The 18568-nt window shown below is 34.0% G+C and overlaps 1 protein-coding gene across 50 annotated transcripts in view; it reads left to right on the forward strand.

Moving 5' to 3' along the window:
- The window catches only part of NAALADL2 (N-acetylated alpha-linked acidic dipeptidase like 2), a 1339033-nt gene that overhangs the window by 957959 nt on the left and 362506 nt on the right, over positions 1–18568 (forward strand). For all 50 annotated transcript variants that reach the window (XM_084990315.1, XM_084990322.1, XM_084990307.1 and 47 more), the window contains one exon: positions 17200–17292. In XM_084990315.1, the coding sequence (XP_084846441.1) occupies positions 17200–17292 (93 nt within the window). The remainder of the gene's footprint in view (positions 1–17199; positions 17293–18568) is intronic.

Raw genomic sequence — 18568 nt, forward strand, 5'->3', positions numbered from 1 at the left:
AGCCTTCATGAGCTGCCAGTCTGAAGTCCACGGACAAAAGGGAAAAAAAGCTTCAGAAATCACTTTGAAGGTCTGCTCATCAAGGGTCTTAAACAGAGTGAACGTAGGTGGGAAACCTATTGTCCAAAGTCCACAGAAAGTACAGTCAATTCTCTGTTTCCTGAGGAGTACAGGTTGGGTTATGGAGGGTGACACAGATCTGTCATTCACCAGAACTTCTCAGGTTTCCAGCTTTCTGTCTTGATAGTTCTGATCTAAGGAAATGATTCAGCTTAGATTCAGTGCAGAGTTTTGTTTGTTTGTTTGCTGGAGGACATAAAGACAATCTGAGACACACACCTTTAAGCAAAATTCTTTAACAAGTATTTTCCAATTTAATGTTTCTCAGCAATTTTTTTACAGTTTCTTGCATTCTTATCACATCATTTCTCAAGTACCTGTCACTCCTTCGAGATTATAGGAACTCCAGTTAAACTCTGTAGTTTACATATAAATCCATCAGAGCATACCCTATCTTATATTTTGAAGATCATTTTTTCACAATCCTTTTTTCATAATGACAATCAGTGTCATTTACTGTCTTAAAAACTGCCCAAAATCCCTTAATGCCTTTCTGGTTCTATATCCTGCTATTTCTTCAATGTATCCAAAACTTCTCCCTATTGTTCTATTTACTGTTATCTAGATATGTCTTGGAATTTTGTGTCTCTAAGTTGTAAAGTCCCAGTATATTATAGAACTCTACGAATGTGCCATCTCCCCCATAAAGGGACCTTTAGGTTCAACTCCAGTTGGAAGTACCCTTTGCTAACTGCCTCTGCCATGCTTTGAGCAGCTATTTGGTATCATGGTATCATACTCTTCTGAAGAAGAGATAAACAACTTGGATTTTCCTTAGAATGCATGTTTCCACTTTATTTCTATATGATTTCAATTCTTTCAGATTTCCTTTATAGCGAAGGAAATAATTAATCTCCCATGAGTATTTAAAAAGAATGTGTACTGTGTGGTTGTCAAGTGTAGATTTTTTTTGGTCAAGTGTAGAGTATTATACATGTCCATTTAGACGAAATCTCTTAATCAGTTCATTTGAATATTCTGTATCTATTTTTACTGCTAAAATCTCCCACTATGGGTACTGATTTATTTTATATTTTTAGCATTTTTTTCTTTTATTAAATTTTATATACTTTTTAAAATTTCCTCAATACATTATTTTTTTTTTTACTGTACAGCATGGTGACCCAGTTACACATGTATGTATACATTCTTTATTCTCACATTATCATGCTCCATCATAATTGACTAGACAGAGCTCCCAGTGCTACACAGCAGGATCCCATTGCTAATCCATTCCAAAGGCAATAGTCTGCATCTAATAACCCCAAGTACCCCATCCATCCCACTCCCTCCCCCTCCCCCATGGCAACCACAAGTCTATTCTCCAAGTCCTTTGAGGTCCTTATTTAGGTGTTTGTAAATTTAAATATATCAAAACTTTGTAGTTTATTGAAGCACTTATCAGATGAAGTGATTTTCTTTCTTTTTCTTTTTCTTTTTTTTTCTTTTTCAGCCACACCCACAACATATGGAAGTTCTTGGGCCAGGGATAAAATCTGAGCTGCAGCTGTGACCCATGCCACCGCTGTGGCAACATTAGATCCTTAATCCACTGTGCCACAGTAGGAACTCCTAATTGATTTTCTTTATGCATAAAATATGTGGCTTAAATTTGATCTGTTACGAATTTAGCTACATTATTATTTTTTGGTTAATATCTTTATGCTATGTCTTTTTTTTTTTTTACACTTTCAATCTTTCTACATCTTTCTCTTTTGACATGTCCTTGATAATTTGAGCACCTAATTCATTACATTTAATGTGATTAATAATGTAATTATGGTTCTTTTTTTTCACCGTGATTTGGGTTTCTTCTTCCTACCATGTATTATGTTGTCTTTTTGTTTTATATCTTTCATTAATTTTAGATTTTTTTTGTCATTGTATTTTCCTCTACTATTTTAGAAGTTATAAATACTTTTTGCTTTCTTTTAGAGTTATCCTAGAGTTATAGCTTCTTAGGCATCTCTTCTGCTCTGCCCCATGCTTGGTCCTTTGGAAGGGAGTAGGTAGTGCTGCACTTTAGGATTCCTACTTTATGGAGGAAGAATGTCTTTTTTTTTAATTCTTATTTTTTATTTTTGTTTTCTTAGGGCCACATCTGGAGCACATGGAGGTTCCCAGGCTAGGTGTCCAATTGGAGCTGTAGCTGCCGGCCTACACCACAGCCACAGCAATGTGGGATCTGAGCCACATCTACGACCCACACCATAGCTCACAGCAAAACCAGATCCTTAACCCTCTAAGGGAGCCCAGGGATGGAACCCACATCCTCATGCTAGTTGGGTTCATTAACCACTGAACCATGAAGGGAACTCCCAAGAATCTCTTTTTTATTTAGAACAACCTTCTCCTTCTAACATGGACAGGCCTAGAGCTTTTTCTTCGGACTTTTGTATTCCACAAGACTATCAAGAATAAAAAGTTCTCCAGATTCAGTAAATGCCCTCAGGTTGAGAAACCACTTTATTGCTTTACTTATCTGGGTTCCCATCACAACTTATATGTTGATCTAGTAATTCCTTACTTACTTGCTATATCTTATATGCTATTGACAAGTTTTGCTGGATATTTTTTTTTAAACATTGTTAATTGTGTTCATTGGGAGGTTTGGTCTGAATATCTCAACTCAACATATTGCCAGAAATAGAGCTCTTCACCTCGTCTCCATTCATTTATTTCCTGGCAGTACAATATGGATGACTCTGTGATTATACCCACATTGGTTGACATATAAATCAGGTTGCCATCAGGAAATCAATACTGCACTAAAAATGTGCAATCCAAGAGAATTTAGTCAAGGGCCTATGAAGGAGTGTGGGATAATTGACTACCCCAAGGATAGTAATTGTTACCTGCCACTAAACCTGAAGGGCAAGAAGAGGGAGTAGTTATAGGAAGTGGCAAGTCCTTGAGTTGTAGGAGCTAGCAGTCTATAGTCTCTGTTAAGGAATGCAGTTACTGACAGCAGGTGCCCAGCCAGAGAGAGTGATGGAAAATAGTCTTTCTCTTACCCAACCTGCTGGTCATTGGTTGATACCTTCTGTTTACTAAATTGAACTTGAAGTCAAGTGTAAAGGAGTGAGGTAGATGTACTCCACAGAGGTGAGCCACCTTAGGCAAAGAACTGGGTAAAGGATGAACATAGCTTCAGGTGGACAAATGGAAAATGTACAGCACAGATATTGTTACAGATGACTAGTCTCCTGACTAATTTGATGCTCTGTGATATGTAGAATATTTGGGTAGAAAGATGCGGAAAATTATAGTAATCCATTTCACTACTATAAGGGATAAAAAGAGGTAAAAGCTATTTTTCCCCCCCTGGTGTTCACATTCTTCAGTATATCTTCCTAGTTAGATCATTTTAAAAGTTAAAAAGAATAGGGGAGTTCCCGTCGTGGCTCAGTGGTTAACGAATCCGACTAGGAACCATGGGGTTGCGGGTTCAGTCCCTGCCCTTGCTCAGTGGGTTAAGGATCCGGCGTTGCCGTGAGCTGTGGTGTAGGTTGCAGAGGCGGCACGGATCCCACATTGCTGTGGCTCTGGTGTAGGCCCCTAGCCTGGGAATCTCCATGTGCTGCAGGAGCGGCCCAAGAAATCGCAAAAAGACAAAAACAAAAACAAAAAGAATAGTAGTTCCCATCGTGGTGCAGTGGTTAACAAATATGACTAGGTTTTTTTGTGTGTATTTTTTGCTGTGCATTTTTTGTGTGTATTTTTTGCTGGTGGCAGGTTCAATCCCTGGCCTTGCTCAGTGGGTTAAGGATCTGGCATTGCGGTGACCTGTGGTGTAGGTCGCAGACACGGCTGGGATCCCGTGTTGCTCTGTCTCTGGCGTAGGCCGGCGGTTACAGCTCCGATTGCACCCCTAGCCTGGGAACCTCCATATGCCATGGGAGGGGCCCTAGAAAAGACAGAAAAAAAAAAAAAAAAAAAGAAGAAGAAGGATATTTCCTTAGGAGTTTCCGTTGTGGCTCAGCACTTAAAGAACCTGACTAGCATCCATGAGGATGCAGGTTTGATCCCTGGCCTCACTCAGTGGGTTAAGGATCTGGCATTGCCATGAGCTGTGGTGTAGGTCACAGATGCAGCTCGAATCCCATGTTGCTGTGGCTCTGGCATAGGCCTGTGGCTATAGCTTCAATTGGACTCCTAGACTAGGAACCTCTATATGCCATGGGTACAGCCCTAAAAAGGCAAATAATAATAATAATATTTCAATAAAATTTAAAATTTTCTTTCCAAATGCGTGCAAGCTCACAAGTGTGCATGCACACATGGATTTGTCTGTGTGTGTATGTTCACTAAACTCTTGGGTTGGCTACTATTGCCTAAAAGTGTGTGGAAAGAGACCAGATAGTTTTTGTTCAATATCTGTATGCTAGTTTCAGATTTTCAGAACCAAAATTCTACAGTATTAAAGCAAATTTGAGGAGATTAATGCTACTCTTCTTTTTAAAATATAATTTCTATTATGCGTTAGAAAAGAATAAGCAAGACTATGAAAACAAGTCAACATATTTTGTATTCGTCATTCCATAACAAGACTGGATGCATTAGACAACGAACATTTATTTTTTCATGGTTCTAGAGGCAAAACTGAGCAGCCCAAACTCAGAGTGTGAGAAAATTAGGTTTCTGGTGAGAGCTCTCTTCCTGGCTTACAGACGATTGCCTTCTCTCTGAGTCCTTACATGGCCTTTCCTCTGTGCATACATGAGAGAGCAATGAATCTTCAGAGCCCCCTTCTTATAAGGACATCACTCCTACTGAATTAGAGTAACTTCTTAAATATAATTTAACTTTGATTACCTTCTTAAAGGCCTTATCTCTAAATATAGCTAAATTGGGGTTGAAGTCTTTAACATAGGAATTTTAAGGGGTGAAATTCAATACAGAACACATTTCTAACACCAGTAATGGTCACTATCAACCCCTTGATGTAAATTCCTCTAGATTTATATATAAATGTACCTATACATACTTATATGTATACACATTTGTGGAGCTTTTAATCTAATTAAATATATTTACTTTTTTTCCTGATAGTAAATTTGATGTTTTTTAGTATACAGATTATATATTAAGTTTTACTAATCGTTCCAGGCTTGTGTAGTGGGTTTATCCAAACCAACATCAAATATAGAAGTAAAAAAAAAAATGTTTCTTTTAATGTAGTATGATCCTCTTTTTCTTTTGACACTCGCTTGTCTCAGGGGGAAGATGCTTGTCCTGCATGTGTCTTATCATCTAATTTTGTGGGATGCTTCTTAGAGGTTTTATTTAATTAATTCTTTTATTTTATATTTCCTTGTAAACTTGAAATTAATTCTTAATGTTTGTATTAGAAAACTCATTATTGAGGTTTGAGGATAAAAAAAAAATTAAGGAACTTTTCTTGTAGCTGATGTTATTGTCAGTAAGCAGCATATGGTCAAGAATGCCCCACTGATTCATGTGAGGCAACATATAGTGGAAACATTTGGGTCTTAACACTACAAGAATCCTTTTCTATAAGGGCTACATTCACTGGAGGAAGGATTGAAAGGCACTTTCTGAGCAAATTCCAATATGGCAGAAAGAACATGATGTCTGGGAAGATCTGATATCAGTTTGTATACACTGGTATGGACATTCTAATTATTTGCTGCCAGTCCATTCTGAATGGCCAGGGTATAATCTATCAATTGACAAATATTTAAAATAAGATCTTTGTCTAGAACACATGATATGCAGCCGCTAGTGTTGGTTCAGAAAATTGTTTGGCAATAGGGAGATCCCATGTGGAAAAATGGAGCACCCAGAAAGCTATGCAAATTATGATAGCATATAATCCACAAGGATTTGTAACACAGATATTTAGGCAAGCACTTGGCAATTAGGAAAGATGTTAGCAGATAACAGAGCCCCAATCATCAAAATTGTGCTTCTAGAGCAGATTCCAGCCCCTGGGGTGCAAGAAAATGGAATAAAATAAAAAGTAATTCAAATCCTCAATTCTAGAAGTTCTATTCTAAAGTACGTAGCCAAGAAAAGAGACAAGGGTACACAGAACAAGACAAATATCCAATGAAGATTAGGAACTTGAGGAAGAACTATGTCTAGGAAACCAACAGAAACTTAATTATTACAGCTGGGACTCAGTGGCAATTATTAGTCTCCAATTGCTCTGAATAAGATTGGGATTTTTCCTAGATACTGGGAATGCTTCCTCACAGTGCAGGTGGATATGAAGCTTTCTTAGCTATTGTGAAAAAAGATAACTGAGAACTGGTAGAGCCTTCATAATAACAACAAAAATACAAGGCAGAATTATCAAATAAATTCTGTAGCAGATACTTTTTTTTTTTTTTTTTTTTACGTGATGAAATTTGGAACTGGAAAAAGGTAGCTGCTTTTATGTCTCTTATCTCTGACACCCCTCACCCTAGTTGAATACAAATGTTCTCTGAGTGGAACACATTTTTGTCATCTTGAAATTTTTTGAACCTCACATGTCACATTTAATGCTTCCATCCAAATATGGAACCTGAAAGACAGAAAACATTTAGTAAATGTGAGCTGGAAATGTTAAAGTAGCAATACATGCCCACATATACATGCACTGACTTTTTGAGTAATAAACTACATCCAAAGGTTCACCAAGATTTTCTAACTTCAAAACTATTTTTTTTTTGTTATTTTGAAATACATTCAAACTTACAGAAAAGTTGCAAGAATAGCACAAAGAAATATTTTCCTCCACTACCCTATGGAAGTCTACAGAAATGATAAACATTTGCATCAGGGGAGTTCCTGTCATGGCTCAGTGGTAATGAACCTGACTGGTATCCATGAGGATGCATGTTCAATCCTGGCCCTGCTCAGTGGCTTAAAGATCCAGCATTGCTGTGAGCTATGGTGTAGCTTGCAAACACAGCTTGGATCCAGTGTTCCTGTGGCTATGGTGTAGGTTGGAAGCTGTAGCTCCATTTCGAACCCTAGCCTGGAAACTTCCAAACGCCTCAGGTGAGGCCCTAAAAAGAATCTTTACCCCCCCCCAAAAAAAAAACAAAGCAAAAGAAAGAAAATTTGCATCTGAATTGTCCCATAAACAATAACACTCTCCTGCAGAAACAACACAACTGTTGCAAATAGGAATTAAACACTGACGCATTTATTTATTTTTTTTAATTATTGTTTCTTTTCTTCAATAAATTTTACTGGAGTATAGGCTACCTTCAATGTTGTGTTTCAAGTGTACGGCAAAATGAATCAGCTACACATATACATATATATCCATTCTTTTTCAGATTCTTTCTCCATATAGTCTATCACAGAGTATTGAAGAGATTTTCCCAAGCTATATATTACACCCTGTTACTGATCAATTTTGTATATAGTCCTAACCTTATTTCTATTAGGCACTCTGTAGGCTCTATTCAAATTTTGCTAATTGTCCCAATAATGTCTTAAATAGCAAATAGATGTAAACTAGGGTCATGTGCTCTAAATTGTCAAATATCCCATTTTCTTCAACCTGGAACAGTTTCTACCTTTTTTGACTTTTATTTCTTTATCACCTTCAAAGTTTACCTGCTAGTTATCTTCAGAATGTTCTCCAGTCTGGGTGTATCTGATGTTTCTTTTGAATAAATTTAAGTTCTGAGGCTTTGGAGGCAATATGAAAGTGAAACTGTGTTTTGCCCATTGTTGATTTTAATTTGTCCCAGTACTGGTAAAGCTAAACTTTGATCTTGATTAGGGTCATGGCCACCAAATCTCATTAAAATTACCCTTTATTCATTTTTTATAATCAATAAGTATTTGAAATCATGAAAACATTTTACCCCCGCCATTTCTACCTTCACCTGCTAGTTTCCATATTCACTGATGTTTCTTGACCAAGTAGTCATTACCAAGATGATGCCAACAGTGACCTTCTAAGACTGTCATCCCTGCTTTTTAACTTAATTGGTCTTCTACTGTAAACAACTTTCTTTTTTTTTTTTTGCTATTTGTGTGTTTTATACCTATAAATAAACTGTCAATTTATCACATAACTAAGATTTTATTCCTAGTATATTCAATGAATTATAATCCTATTTTTATTTTGATAGTCAAATTGTCCCAGATTAGCCAGTAACAGCAACTTTTACTTGGATTCTGTGTCCTTTGTAACCTCCTCAGAATTCTTTGTGTATTTCTTTGGTTTTTTACTTAGCAAGGTGTACCAAATCCTGTTGTATTTGCATACCTCAACCCTGTTATCAACCATTTCTCAAATGATCCCTAGTTCCTGTGAGTGGAGCATTCTGTCTAGAAAACAAGATGTGGATGCTAAGTGTGCTCATTGCTATTGGAGTGTTACTTTTCTCAGGACCTCTTGGTAAACAAAGCTAGGAAAATGTATGTTTTAATATTATATTTTGGTATAAATACATATGAATATATATACATACATAGCTTTATATCTATATCTACCTATCTAAATATATATCTGAAAAAATATTATCAGTATGCATCAATACCTAGTGTTTATCTCCTTTTATGTTTGTAAATCCCATACCTGGCACTGAGAAATCTGCTTCTCATTATCCTGAATATTACTTACTTGATTAACCAGTTCCCTTGAGTGTAATTAGTTGATGCCTTTCCTTCTTCTTCCGCAAGAATGCGTCTTTTACTCCATTATGGCTCTGACAACAAAGCCAAGCACTGCAACACATGGACTATCAAATGCTCTGCCTGTTCCCACCCCCGATGTGGTTAGCTTCCTCACTCCATTCAGGCTCCAGTGCTGTGTTTTGTTCAGCTTTTAAGGGAAGATGCCCTTAGTCAGCTTTAATGACTTCTCTCATTATACTGTTTTCCCTGACTGTTGCTTCCCTCTCCATATTCAGATTTACACACACATTCACACAAATACACATAAACCTTCATCATGTTTGGGCCCTCACACCATGTGCTGAACCACCTGACCCATTTGGATACCTTCTCTTCCTCACATGGTCCTCAACACCTTCATCTGGGTCATATGGCATCATCTACTGCCACTGTCACAGGTGCCAATCTTGGCCAATACATCTAATGACTTTAGGACTGACTCATTCATTAAGACAAAGGAAAGGAAGAAGATAAGGAAGAAAATATATTTTTTGAGCATATGTGTGTTCAATTTACATAAATATTTGTGAATAATATATTCTATTTTCCTTCTTTTTTCTTTTCATTTAGCACTCTGTAGTTATTATTTATCCATACTATCATATGTACATTTACTCCATTGCTTCCAGGTGTCATATAATATTTAAAAGAGTAGCTTTACTAAATTTAATATACCATTATTCTAAGAATGGCACCTAAATTGCCCTCACTTCCTGTTGACAGATATTTTAGGTTCAGATTTTCCCTTGCTATATTTTTATTTCTTTAACAATATTAATTTATGACTTTCTTGTATCATGTTGTTTTTGACACTCTGAGTATCAATCAGAGTCTTGTTTCTTTTCCTAAGTGATATACTTTTGGACTTTGGAAATACTTAGAATTTTCCTCTTTGTCTTTGATGCTTTTAAATTTCACAATAAAGTATATAGGTGATTTTCCTTTTTTTCTGGAAAAAATATTAATAAGAAGTAGTTTTTCATCTCTTATCTCCTCCATTTCTTCTTCCTTCTTATGGTATTCTTTCAAGAAATCTTATTTCTATTTATCACATCTTTTAGTTGTATGTTTATGTTTTTATTCCTTTCCGTGGTTTCCTAGAAAAAATTCTCAATCTCATGTTTTAGTTCTTGATCATTTTTGAGGTATAAGTATTACTTACTACCTCTACCTACTTTTTCTATTATTGTATTTCTTTCAACTATTCTATTTTCCATAACTATTATTTCCTCTTTTTTTCAAATGTTACAGGTTTTTTTCTTATTGCTAATGCATTCCCTTGTATTTTTTGTTTAGTTATTATGCATATTTCTTTAAATTCATGTACTGTATGTTTTAGCATGTTTACTTCTTGTGGCCTTTAAGGCAGAGCTAAAGTCTGGCCTTTATGGGTTTGTATGATGAGAGGGTATGTCTCAGTTTTTACGAAACTGTTCTAAACCACCCTCACTTTTTACCAGTTTACCAGGCAGCCTCAGTCTCTAGAGATTTAATGGTAAAAGGAGAGAAGACAATTTCCTCAGTTTTGAATTCCACCACCCCTGGGGACTTTAGGTTTTTGCTCAAACTTCTTTAAAGTAGTTTTTCTCCCTCTTGCTTCAGGAAATCCTCCTTATACCTAGCTGATATGATGAGGCCTTTCCTGAAGCAATTCATGTTTCAGTTACTAAACTCTCTTTTAAAATATTTTGTCCATAAACATACATTTTTCTGAAGTTCAATCATTATGTATATCTCTTTGTATTCTATTGTTTTCACTTACAGTGTGTCCATGTTTCTGCACACTATTTTTACATTTTAACAGCCACGCATTTTATTGCACTTTTCTAAGTAATTTCGCTGTTTAGGATATTTATGTTGTTTTCTGTAATTGCTGTTATAATTATACTGCAAAGAGTTCAATTATTCTTGTAGGATGAATTCCAAAGTGCAAGACTGCTAACATTATTGCTTTGAAGAGTAATATTGCCTTACCAGTGGGTTGTTTAAATTAGCAATGCCAACAGCAATGGATGTGTTATGAAAGTGAAAGTTTATCCAAGATTTTATTAACATTATTAAAATTGAAAATGTGATTGTAATGCTGCTTTTAGTGAAGCAAAACAGGCTCTATGTTATTTGTTTTCAGACATGGGTATGAAATACTATGAAACAATGTTATTAGGATCAACATCACATGTGGGGATTGGATAAATAGATGAAAAGCCACATTTTGCTATGGTGTATGCCATTGTTTGGACCTTGTCTAGGCTTTATGATATATAAAGGATTCCTCTGTCAGTTGGAAGGGTCCAATGTAACTATAGCATCAAAAAAGGTTGTCTTCACTTCACTTTCTCAGACCTCTGCAGTTCTTTTAGTAAAAGTCTTAGACTTCAGGATGTAGAGGACGGCAGGCAAAATAACTGGAAATCATTCCATGCATACATCTAAGAACTCTGTATGAAATATAAGAAAAACTTTTTTTAAAAAACATCTATCATGAAAGAAAATAAAATATTCAGAAACAAAAATAAAGACAGAATGAAAAATCAGACAAGTAAGCAAACAGGTTGATCCTCTGGTTTCCTCATGTTGAGAGGCTATGGATCCCACTGAATTAAGTAAATTAGAGTGGGAATATGACACTTACATGGGGAAAAAAGAAGTTATGGGCCTATAGGGAGCATAGAGTTATAACGGACCTCCCTATCTAAAACTAAGACCATGGGGTTGAAGTAGGAAAACTAGAAAGAAATCTACCCACTGATGGAGAAAAGCTTGTTTTCTGCTTGAGCTCTGTATTTAAAACAAAACAAACAAACAAGCAAAAAAAACCTTTAGAAATCAAAAACCCTTGCTTAGAATTTTCACTACCATTGTAGTATAGAAACATCAAGCCAAAAAATTAGCATAAAAATTGCCCCCAGGCCAGAGATTCTCCTGGGATACCTGGCAAAATCAAACACAATGCTGGGAAAATATGTATTAGAGAAATACTAAGCAAAAGAATGATGGGGTAATTATATTAGTATGTGGTGGGGGGTGCTTTAGAAAAAAATTTGGGATAGAAATAATATAAGAAATAATTGTTCTTATAATCTATATAGAAATCAGGAAGATAGGACAATTCCAAACTTTCATACACATAACTAGCTAGCCTAAAAATCTACAAAAAAAAAAATGTTATAGTATTGTAAGATAAAATGACATCATATGGGAAACTTTAGCATGTCTCAATAATTAACAGAAAAATGTATATAGAACAGTTAATAACGATATACCCACAGTTTTAAAGTTTGATTAACTGGATCTATATGTGGAATGCTACATCCATGTAATAGGGAACATGTATATTTATATGGAACATTTATAAAAATGTTTATTCTCTATTTATTAGATGAACTAGCCTTTAGGGTCCCATAATCTCATCTAAAATCAAAGTATCAGTGCATGTATACCTTGTTCTCAGTTCATTTTAAATTAAACTAGATATCAGTATTAACACAGTAACAAACATTTGAGTATTTAAAAATTATTTGAACTAACATATATACTATAGAAAGAATTACAATAGAAATTCAAAATGATAGAATCTGTAAGATATTAACACCATATATGAAGATGAATGTACTACAGCTACATAGAAAATCTGTAGCCTTAAATACATGTATAAAGACTAAAAGTAATGAGCTTAGCATTGAGGTAAAATTCATCAAAGATGCTAATAAGCATAGAACATTATATTGAAAAAAAAATAAAGAAAAACATATTGAGAAGCCACAAACCCCAAAACTTATTTTTTAAATTCTAATTAACTAGACTATAGTAAAACTGATAAATGAAGGGGGGAAAAAAAGAGAAATATAGGTAAATTAATGTTAGAAATGGAATGAAATTTAGATAAATGACAGTGATTTTTTGAAACAGTAATAGAATGAACAACTACATACAAAAATAAGTTTAGAAGAAGTAAACATAAAAATATGAATTTATAAGTTAATAATTTTTTGAAAATATTAAGTGAAATAAAATAAAAATATACTGAAATAAAAATGAAATAAAGTGAAAATGTACTCTTGTTTTCCCCTATACAAAAAATACCAGGACCAAATAGTTTTTTATACAAATCTTTACCTTCCTTTGTGAAATAAGTAATGTCTGTGCTTTATCAACACTCACAGAATCAAAGAAAAGAAGCAAAGATCACTAAAAATTTTTGAAATTGTATAATCCATATATTGAAAGCAGGCAAGAACAAATGAAAGATAAAATTACCAATAAATAACTTAAAATATATATGCAAATATCTCAAAATTTTAATAATCAAGTATAGAAAGTATATCATAACCAAGAAGGTTATATTTCAGGAATACATTCATTTTTTAACACTGTAAGTTGAAAAGTCTTGCACTTAAAAGATGATTCAACATCTGTTTATGCTAAAACCTCTTAGCAAAGGAAAAAGAGAAATAATCTTCCTTGTAGAGGGAATTTCCCAGAAACCTATAGCAAACATTTAAAATATATATATATACATATATATATATATATATATGTTATTTTTTTTTGAAATCTGTTTTTAAGTTGAATAAAAATCAAGGATTAAAGAATGGCACTTTTACTGCTTCCATTCCACAGTGTACTGGCAGTCCTAGACAAAATGATGCTAGCTCTAAAAAGCTATAAAGATTGGGAGGGAATAAATAAATAAAACCATCCTTTGCTGGTATCCACAGAGAAAAACAAATATAAAAACTCTATAGATTAACTATTAAAATCTGTAGGAAATTGACAAGAAGTCTGGTTAAAGACTAATATATGAAATTAAAAAGCATGCTTATACACAATACGATAATTATAAATGCTATATTTTGGTAACATATGACAACCATAAAATAAATGTAATAATAGTTGTGCAAGGCTTTTATGAAGAAAAATATAAAACCCTATAAAAAGATATAAAATCAGCTGAAATAAATTGAGGCATATCATATTCATAAAGACATAGAATGTTCTAAAATGGTTCCATTAATTTAATACAATCCTAATAAAATCCTGAAAAGTCTCTTTATGATACAGGAAAATTATTATACAAATTTATATAATAATAATGGTCTATAAGTACCCCAAAATTGAATAATAATTATGTGAGATGATGATGACATACATATATTATAATCCAGAGATCCTACTTCTAGTTATCTATTTGAAGAAATGCAAAATATTCTTTTTCTCACTGTAGTGATGAAAATGTGGAAACAACCTCACTAACCTTCAGTAATAGAACTAGAAAATAAACTGGGGTTGATCTTACAACCAAATGCTACTTAGCATTTAAAATGAATGATCCAGAGTTCTATTTACTATCAATTTATTTTCAATATGCAAAAGACAATGCTGAGTGAAAAAAAGTAATAAAATCTGTGTAAAATGTCAAAGCCAATAAAAAATAAGTCAGACAGAGAGAGACAAATACTGCCAAATACTGCATGGTGTCACTTCCTTGTGAAATCTCAAAGGTAAAACAAGCAGGTGAATATAACAGGGAAAAACAAAACAAAACAAAACAAAACAAAAAAACAGGCTTACAGGTACAGAGAACAAACTAGTTACTACCAGTGCGGAGAGGGAAGGTGGAAGAGACAAGATAGGAGTAAGGGATTAAGAGTTGCAAACTACTATGTATTAAATAAAAAATAATACAAAAATATTTTGTACAACACAAGGAATACCGCCAATATTTGATTATAGTTGTAAGTGGAAAATAACCTTTAAAAATGTCGAATCATTATGTTGTACACCTAAATCATATAATAGTATTCATCATTTATACCTCAGAGAAAAAAAGTAGAAAATGTTTATGACTATACCTATATATACATGTACCTATATCTGCATATCTACCTACCTACCTATCAATCTATCAATGTATCTATACAACAACAATTCCAAGAAAAAAACTTGAAATGATTTTAGCTTCAAAGAAAGAACCCAGTTTATAAAGTTGCATTTATTTGGTTATTGCAAAAGGGTACCGATGAAGGAAATACAGTAAAATGACGTTACAACTAGATGTGGATCATCATTGTATGCATTATTTTTTATTATTTTATAAATGAAGAACATTTCATAACTAAAAAATGGAGTCTTAGAGTGAGAGAAATTTTATTTTTTAGATAAAAATATCTATATAAAGACCTAGTTTGAGTCTCAGATCTGCCCCTATATGCTTCATTATAATAAATAAATAAAGATAAACAGAACTTCTGACAAATGGTTTCAAGAATCAGTGAGATTCAATAAGAACTGGCATATATGTGTGCAGATGGCTAGTATAAATTATAAGTCACTATATTAATGTAAGTTAACGTTCAAGCAGTATATTGTATACTTGTACATATTATAACTTTTTCTCACCACTGAATTTGATAAAAGTAATATTGAATCTTAGAGAACCAGAGAAGCTTCTTTAGCCATATCTATCTCAAAAATAAGATGAAAGGATTAAAAAGAGCAATAATTATAAGATTATGACTCCTTTATCTAAACTTTATATCTGGACTATTTGGAACAAACTTAGAACAGGGAATTATACATTAAAAACAAAAACATGTGAGTCAAACTACAATGTTCTGGAAAGGGCAAGACTATAGACACATTTATATCACTCACTGCTTTGGCTTGGGTTCGATCCCTGGCCCTGGAACTTCCCCATGCCACAGGCACAGCCAAAATATATATCCCGCGGCTCCAGAGGAAGAAAGGGAGAAACGAATAAATAGGTACCACACAGATTATTCTTAGGGCAATGAAACAATTCTGTAATGGTGGATACATGCCATTATGACTATGTGAATACCCAGAGCAAGTACAATACAAAGAGTGACAATGTAAAATAGAGACTTTAGTTAATAACAGTGTATTACTATTGGTTTTTTACTGGCAGCAGATATTGATCACACTAATGTAGGATGTTGATAATAGAAGTAGAGGACAGAGAAGGTATTTAGGAACTCTGTACTTTCTGCTCAGTTTTTCGGTATTCTGAAAATGCTCTAAAAAAAGAATATATCAATTTTAAAACAAATAAACAAAACTGCGTAACACCTAAATTAGAACCACAGCACTCAGGATCCAAGCAGATTTCCTTTTCTCATATATGAAGTGCTCAGGTGTTCTCTTGGGACCTCTTTATTCTTGTTTTAGTTATAATTTTAACAGATTCAATGAACAAAATTACTGTTTAAACTGTTAGTAGAATGTATTCAAGGAGAGAAGCAACTTATTTATCAAAAGTTTTCATCTATCAGTAAGAGGTGACATTTGAAGGCCTGTCAGTAGAGCATGCCTATGTTGCATTAGCTGTTTCCTAATTGCCACCCCCTCTCCAACAGTATCACATGGCTGCCCTGGAACTCCCCCTAGATAAACCACCTCCCACCCCAGAATTCCCAGGATCCATCAAATACAGGATTAACACACATCATCATCAAAACCTTCAAAGACCACTCACTTCAGGGCTGTGACTAGACTCCCTCCTGAATGGTGTCTTTGCCTTATTTGCTGTCAAAGATTTTTGAATATCAAGCAAGAATAGGAGAGCTCAGAGGCAGAGCAATCGACAGAGATTTAGAGAGAGGTGAGAGACCAACACATACAGGTAGAAATGAAAACTGCAATATTTGAAAACACATGTAGATTAAAGAAGATTTCTTTTAATTTGCATAATGCTTTACAATTTTCAAAGTGATAATGTCATAATAAGTCATACAGAAAAGATTAAGTTATCTTCACATGCTATTTTTCTGAAGCTAGAAAAGTAATTAAAATTCTCTGGAAATAGTTTTGTCTGAGTATTTACTCTTTTAAAAATATGAGTTGCCCTCATCTCTCTGAGGTCATCTTCTTCTGTGTGCTTTCACATTAAACTCCATTGCAGTTCTTAATATGAAGTTTAGAATTGCCTATTTATGACTCTGCACTTCTATAAGGCTAGCAGTTGTATCTTAGTCATTATTGTATAACAAGCACCTAAAATAATGTCTACACAAAGTTTTGAATACATTTTTGCCAAGTAAGTGTAACTTTGGGAGTTCCAGTCATGACTCAGTGGAAATGAATCTGACTGGCATCCATGAGGACACCAGTTCAATCCATGGCCTTGCTCAGTGGGTTAAAGATCTGGTGTTGCCAGGAACTATGGTGTAGGCCAGAGGTTACAGCTCCGATTTGATCCCTAGCCTGGGAACCTCCATATGCTGCTAGACAGCCATAAAAAAAAAAAAAAAAAAAAAAAAAAAAAAAAAAAAGAAAGAAAGAAAGTGTAACTTTGGTTGTCTAGAAAAAATCTGTTGTTTGGAATTAATTGTCTGATGGTATTGGATAAATAAATTTGCATGCTTTAAGAAAAAACAGAATTGGGAGAAATAATTTTTAATTTTTTTTTAGAGGAAAGAATTGTCAACATGCAAATTCAAACAGTCACAAAATTCAAAACAGTCACTAATGTTGTTGGATATTTAAAAGGCTTGACATCTCCAGGTAAGTAAAGCAAAGTATTTATAATCTACACTTTGTATGAAACATCAAAAGAAAATCCCTGTATAAGTAGCATAGTTAAATGTCCCACTTTAGATGTAACTATAAGTTTATAGCATTCTAAGGATGGGTCAGTATGAAACCAAGAAACAGGTCTTTATTCTCTTTCTTATTAAATATCTTCCAAGATAAATTATTGTAGAGAGTATAAGAAGAAAAACAAAACAGTTTAGATTTGTCAAACCGGCATGTATCTATGAATTCAGCACAGAAACCAATGTTTTCTTTTTCTTTTATTCACTATAACATCATTGAAGATTTTATTTTTATCAAGAAAAAAATGTTAAAGAGAAAATATTTTTACAGATATGCTTTTTAAAAAATGAAAGTTTTGATCTTCAGATTTTTTTTTTTCCTTTCCTTTTGTGTTTTTAGAGCCACACCAACAATATGTGGAAGTTCCCAGGTTAGGGGTTGAATTGGAGCTGTAGCCGCTGGCCTACCACAGACATAGCAATACCAGATTTGAGTCAAGTCTGCAACCTAAACCGCTATTCACTGTAATGCCAGATGCTTAACCCACTGAGCAAGGCCAGGGATTGAAATTGTGTCCTCATGGATTCTAGTCAGATTCGTTTCTGCTGAGCCATGATGGGAACTGCTGATCCTCATATTTTTCAGTGTTAATCTGTGTCCCATCTCTGACCCTTGGTCTGCTGATAATTCTTCCTAATGTTTGTCTGACTTTAAGTTTTGAAGGTGCTTCTAAAAAGGATCACCTGGTTAAATTTTAAATAATTTATTCCTTGTTATAGGATGCTTAAGGAATCTTCAGATGAAATCGTACAGGCTGAAAAAGTGAAAATAACTGACATATATTAATTAAGAGATTAATCTCAACTCCTATGAAAAAATTGTGAAGTTGAATTACATATTACTCTCTGATGTGCTTGATGTACATTGTAGAGTCTAAGTCTTTTAGTACATTTGTGCCACTTCTATTGATTTGGTTAAGATATTTACTCATTTTCCTTGGAGAATTATTCTTCTTCATGACTGAAGTGAATTTGACTCTATAATCGCTCACTTAGGAAATTTTGAGATCAAGTTTTATATCTCCCTCCAAAGTTTCCTCCAGCCAACTCAAAAAAAAAAACTCATGGATGTCTTCCCTCACAGTAGCAATGTTGCACAACCTCTGATGATAACATCTTTAAATACAAGAGATAAATAAATTTGGAAATTGTTACTGTTGCATTTCAACCATTTTAACAAATTT

Source organism: Sus scrofa, chromosome 13 (assembly GCF_054392235.1).
Source record: "Sus scrofa isolate SSC_HxYL_T2T_F1_AM1 chromosome 13, Sscrofa_HxYL_maternal_Yorkshire_Landrace_v2.0, whole genome shotgun sequence".
In the NCBI taxonomy this organism is placed as follows: domain Eukaryota; kingdom Metazoa; phylum Chordata; class Mammalia; order Artiodactyla; family Suidae; genus Sus; species Sus scrofa.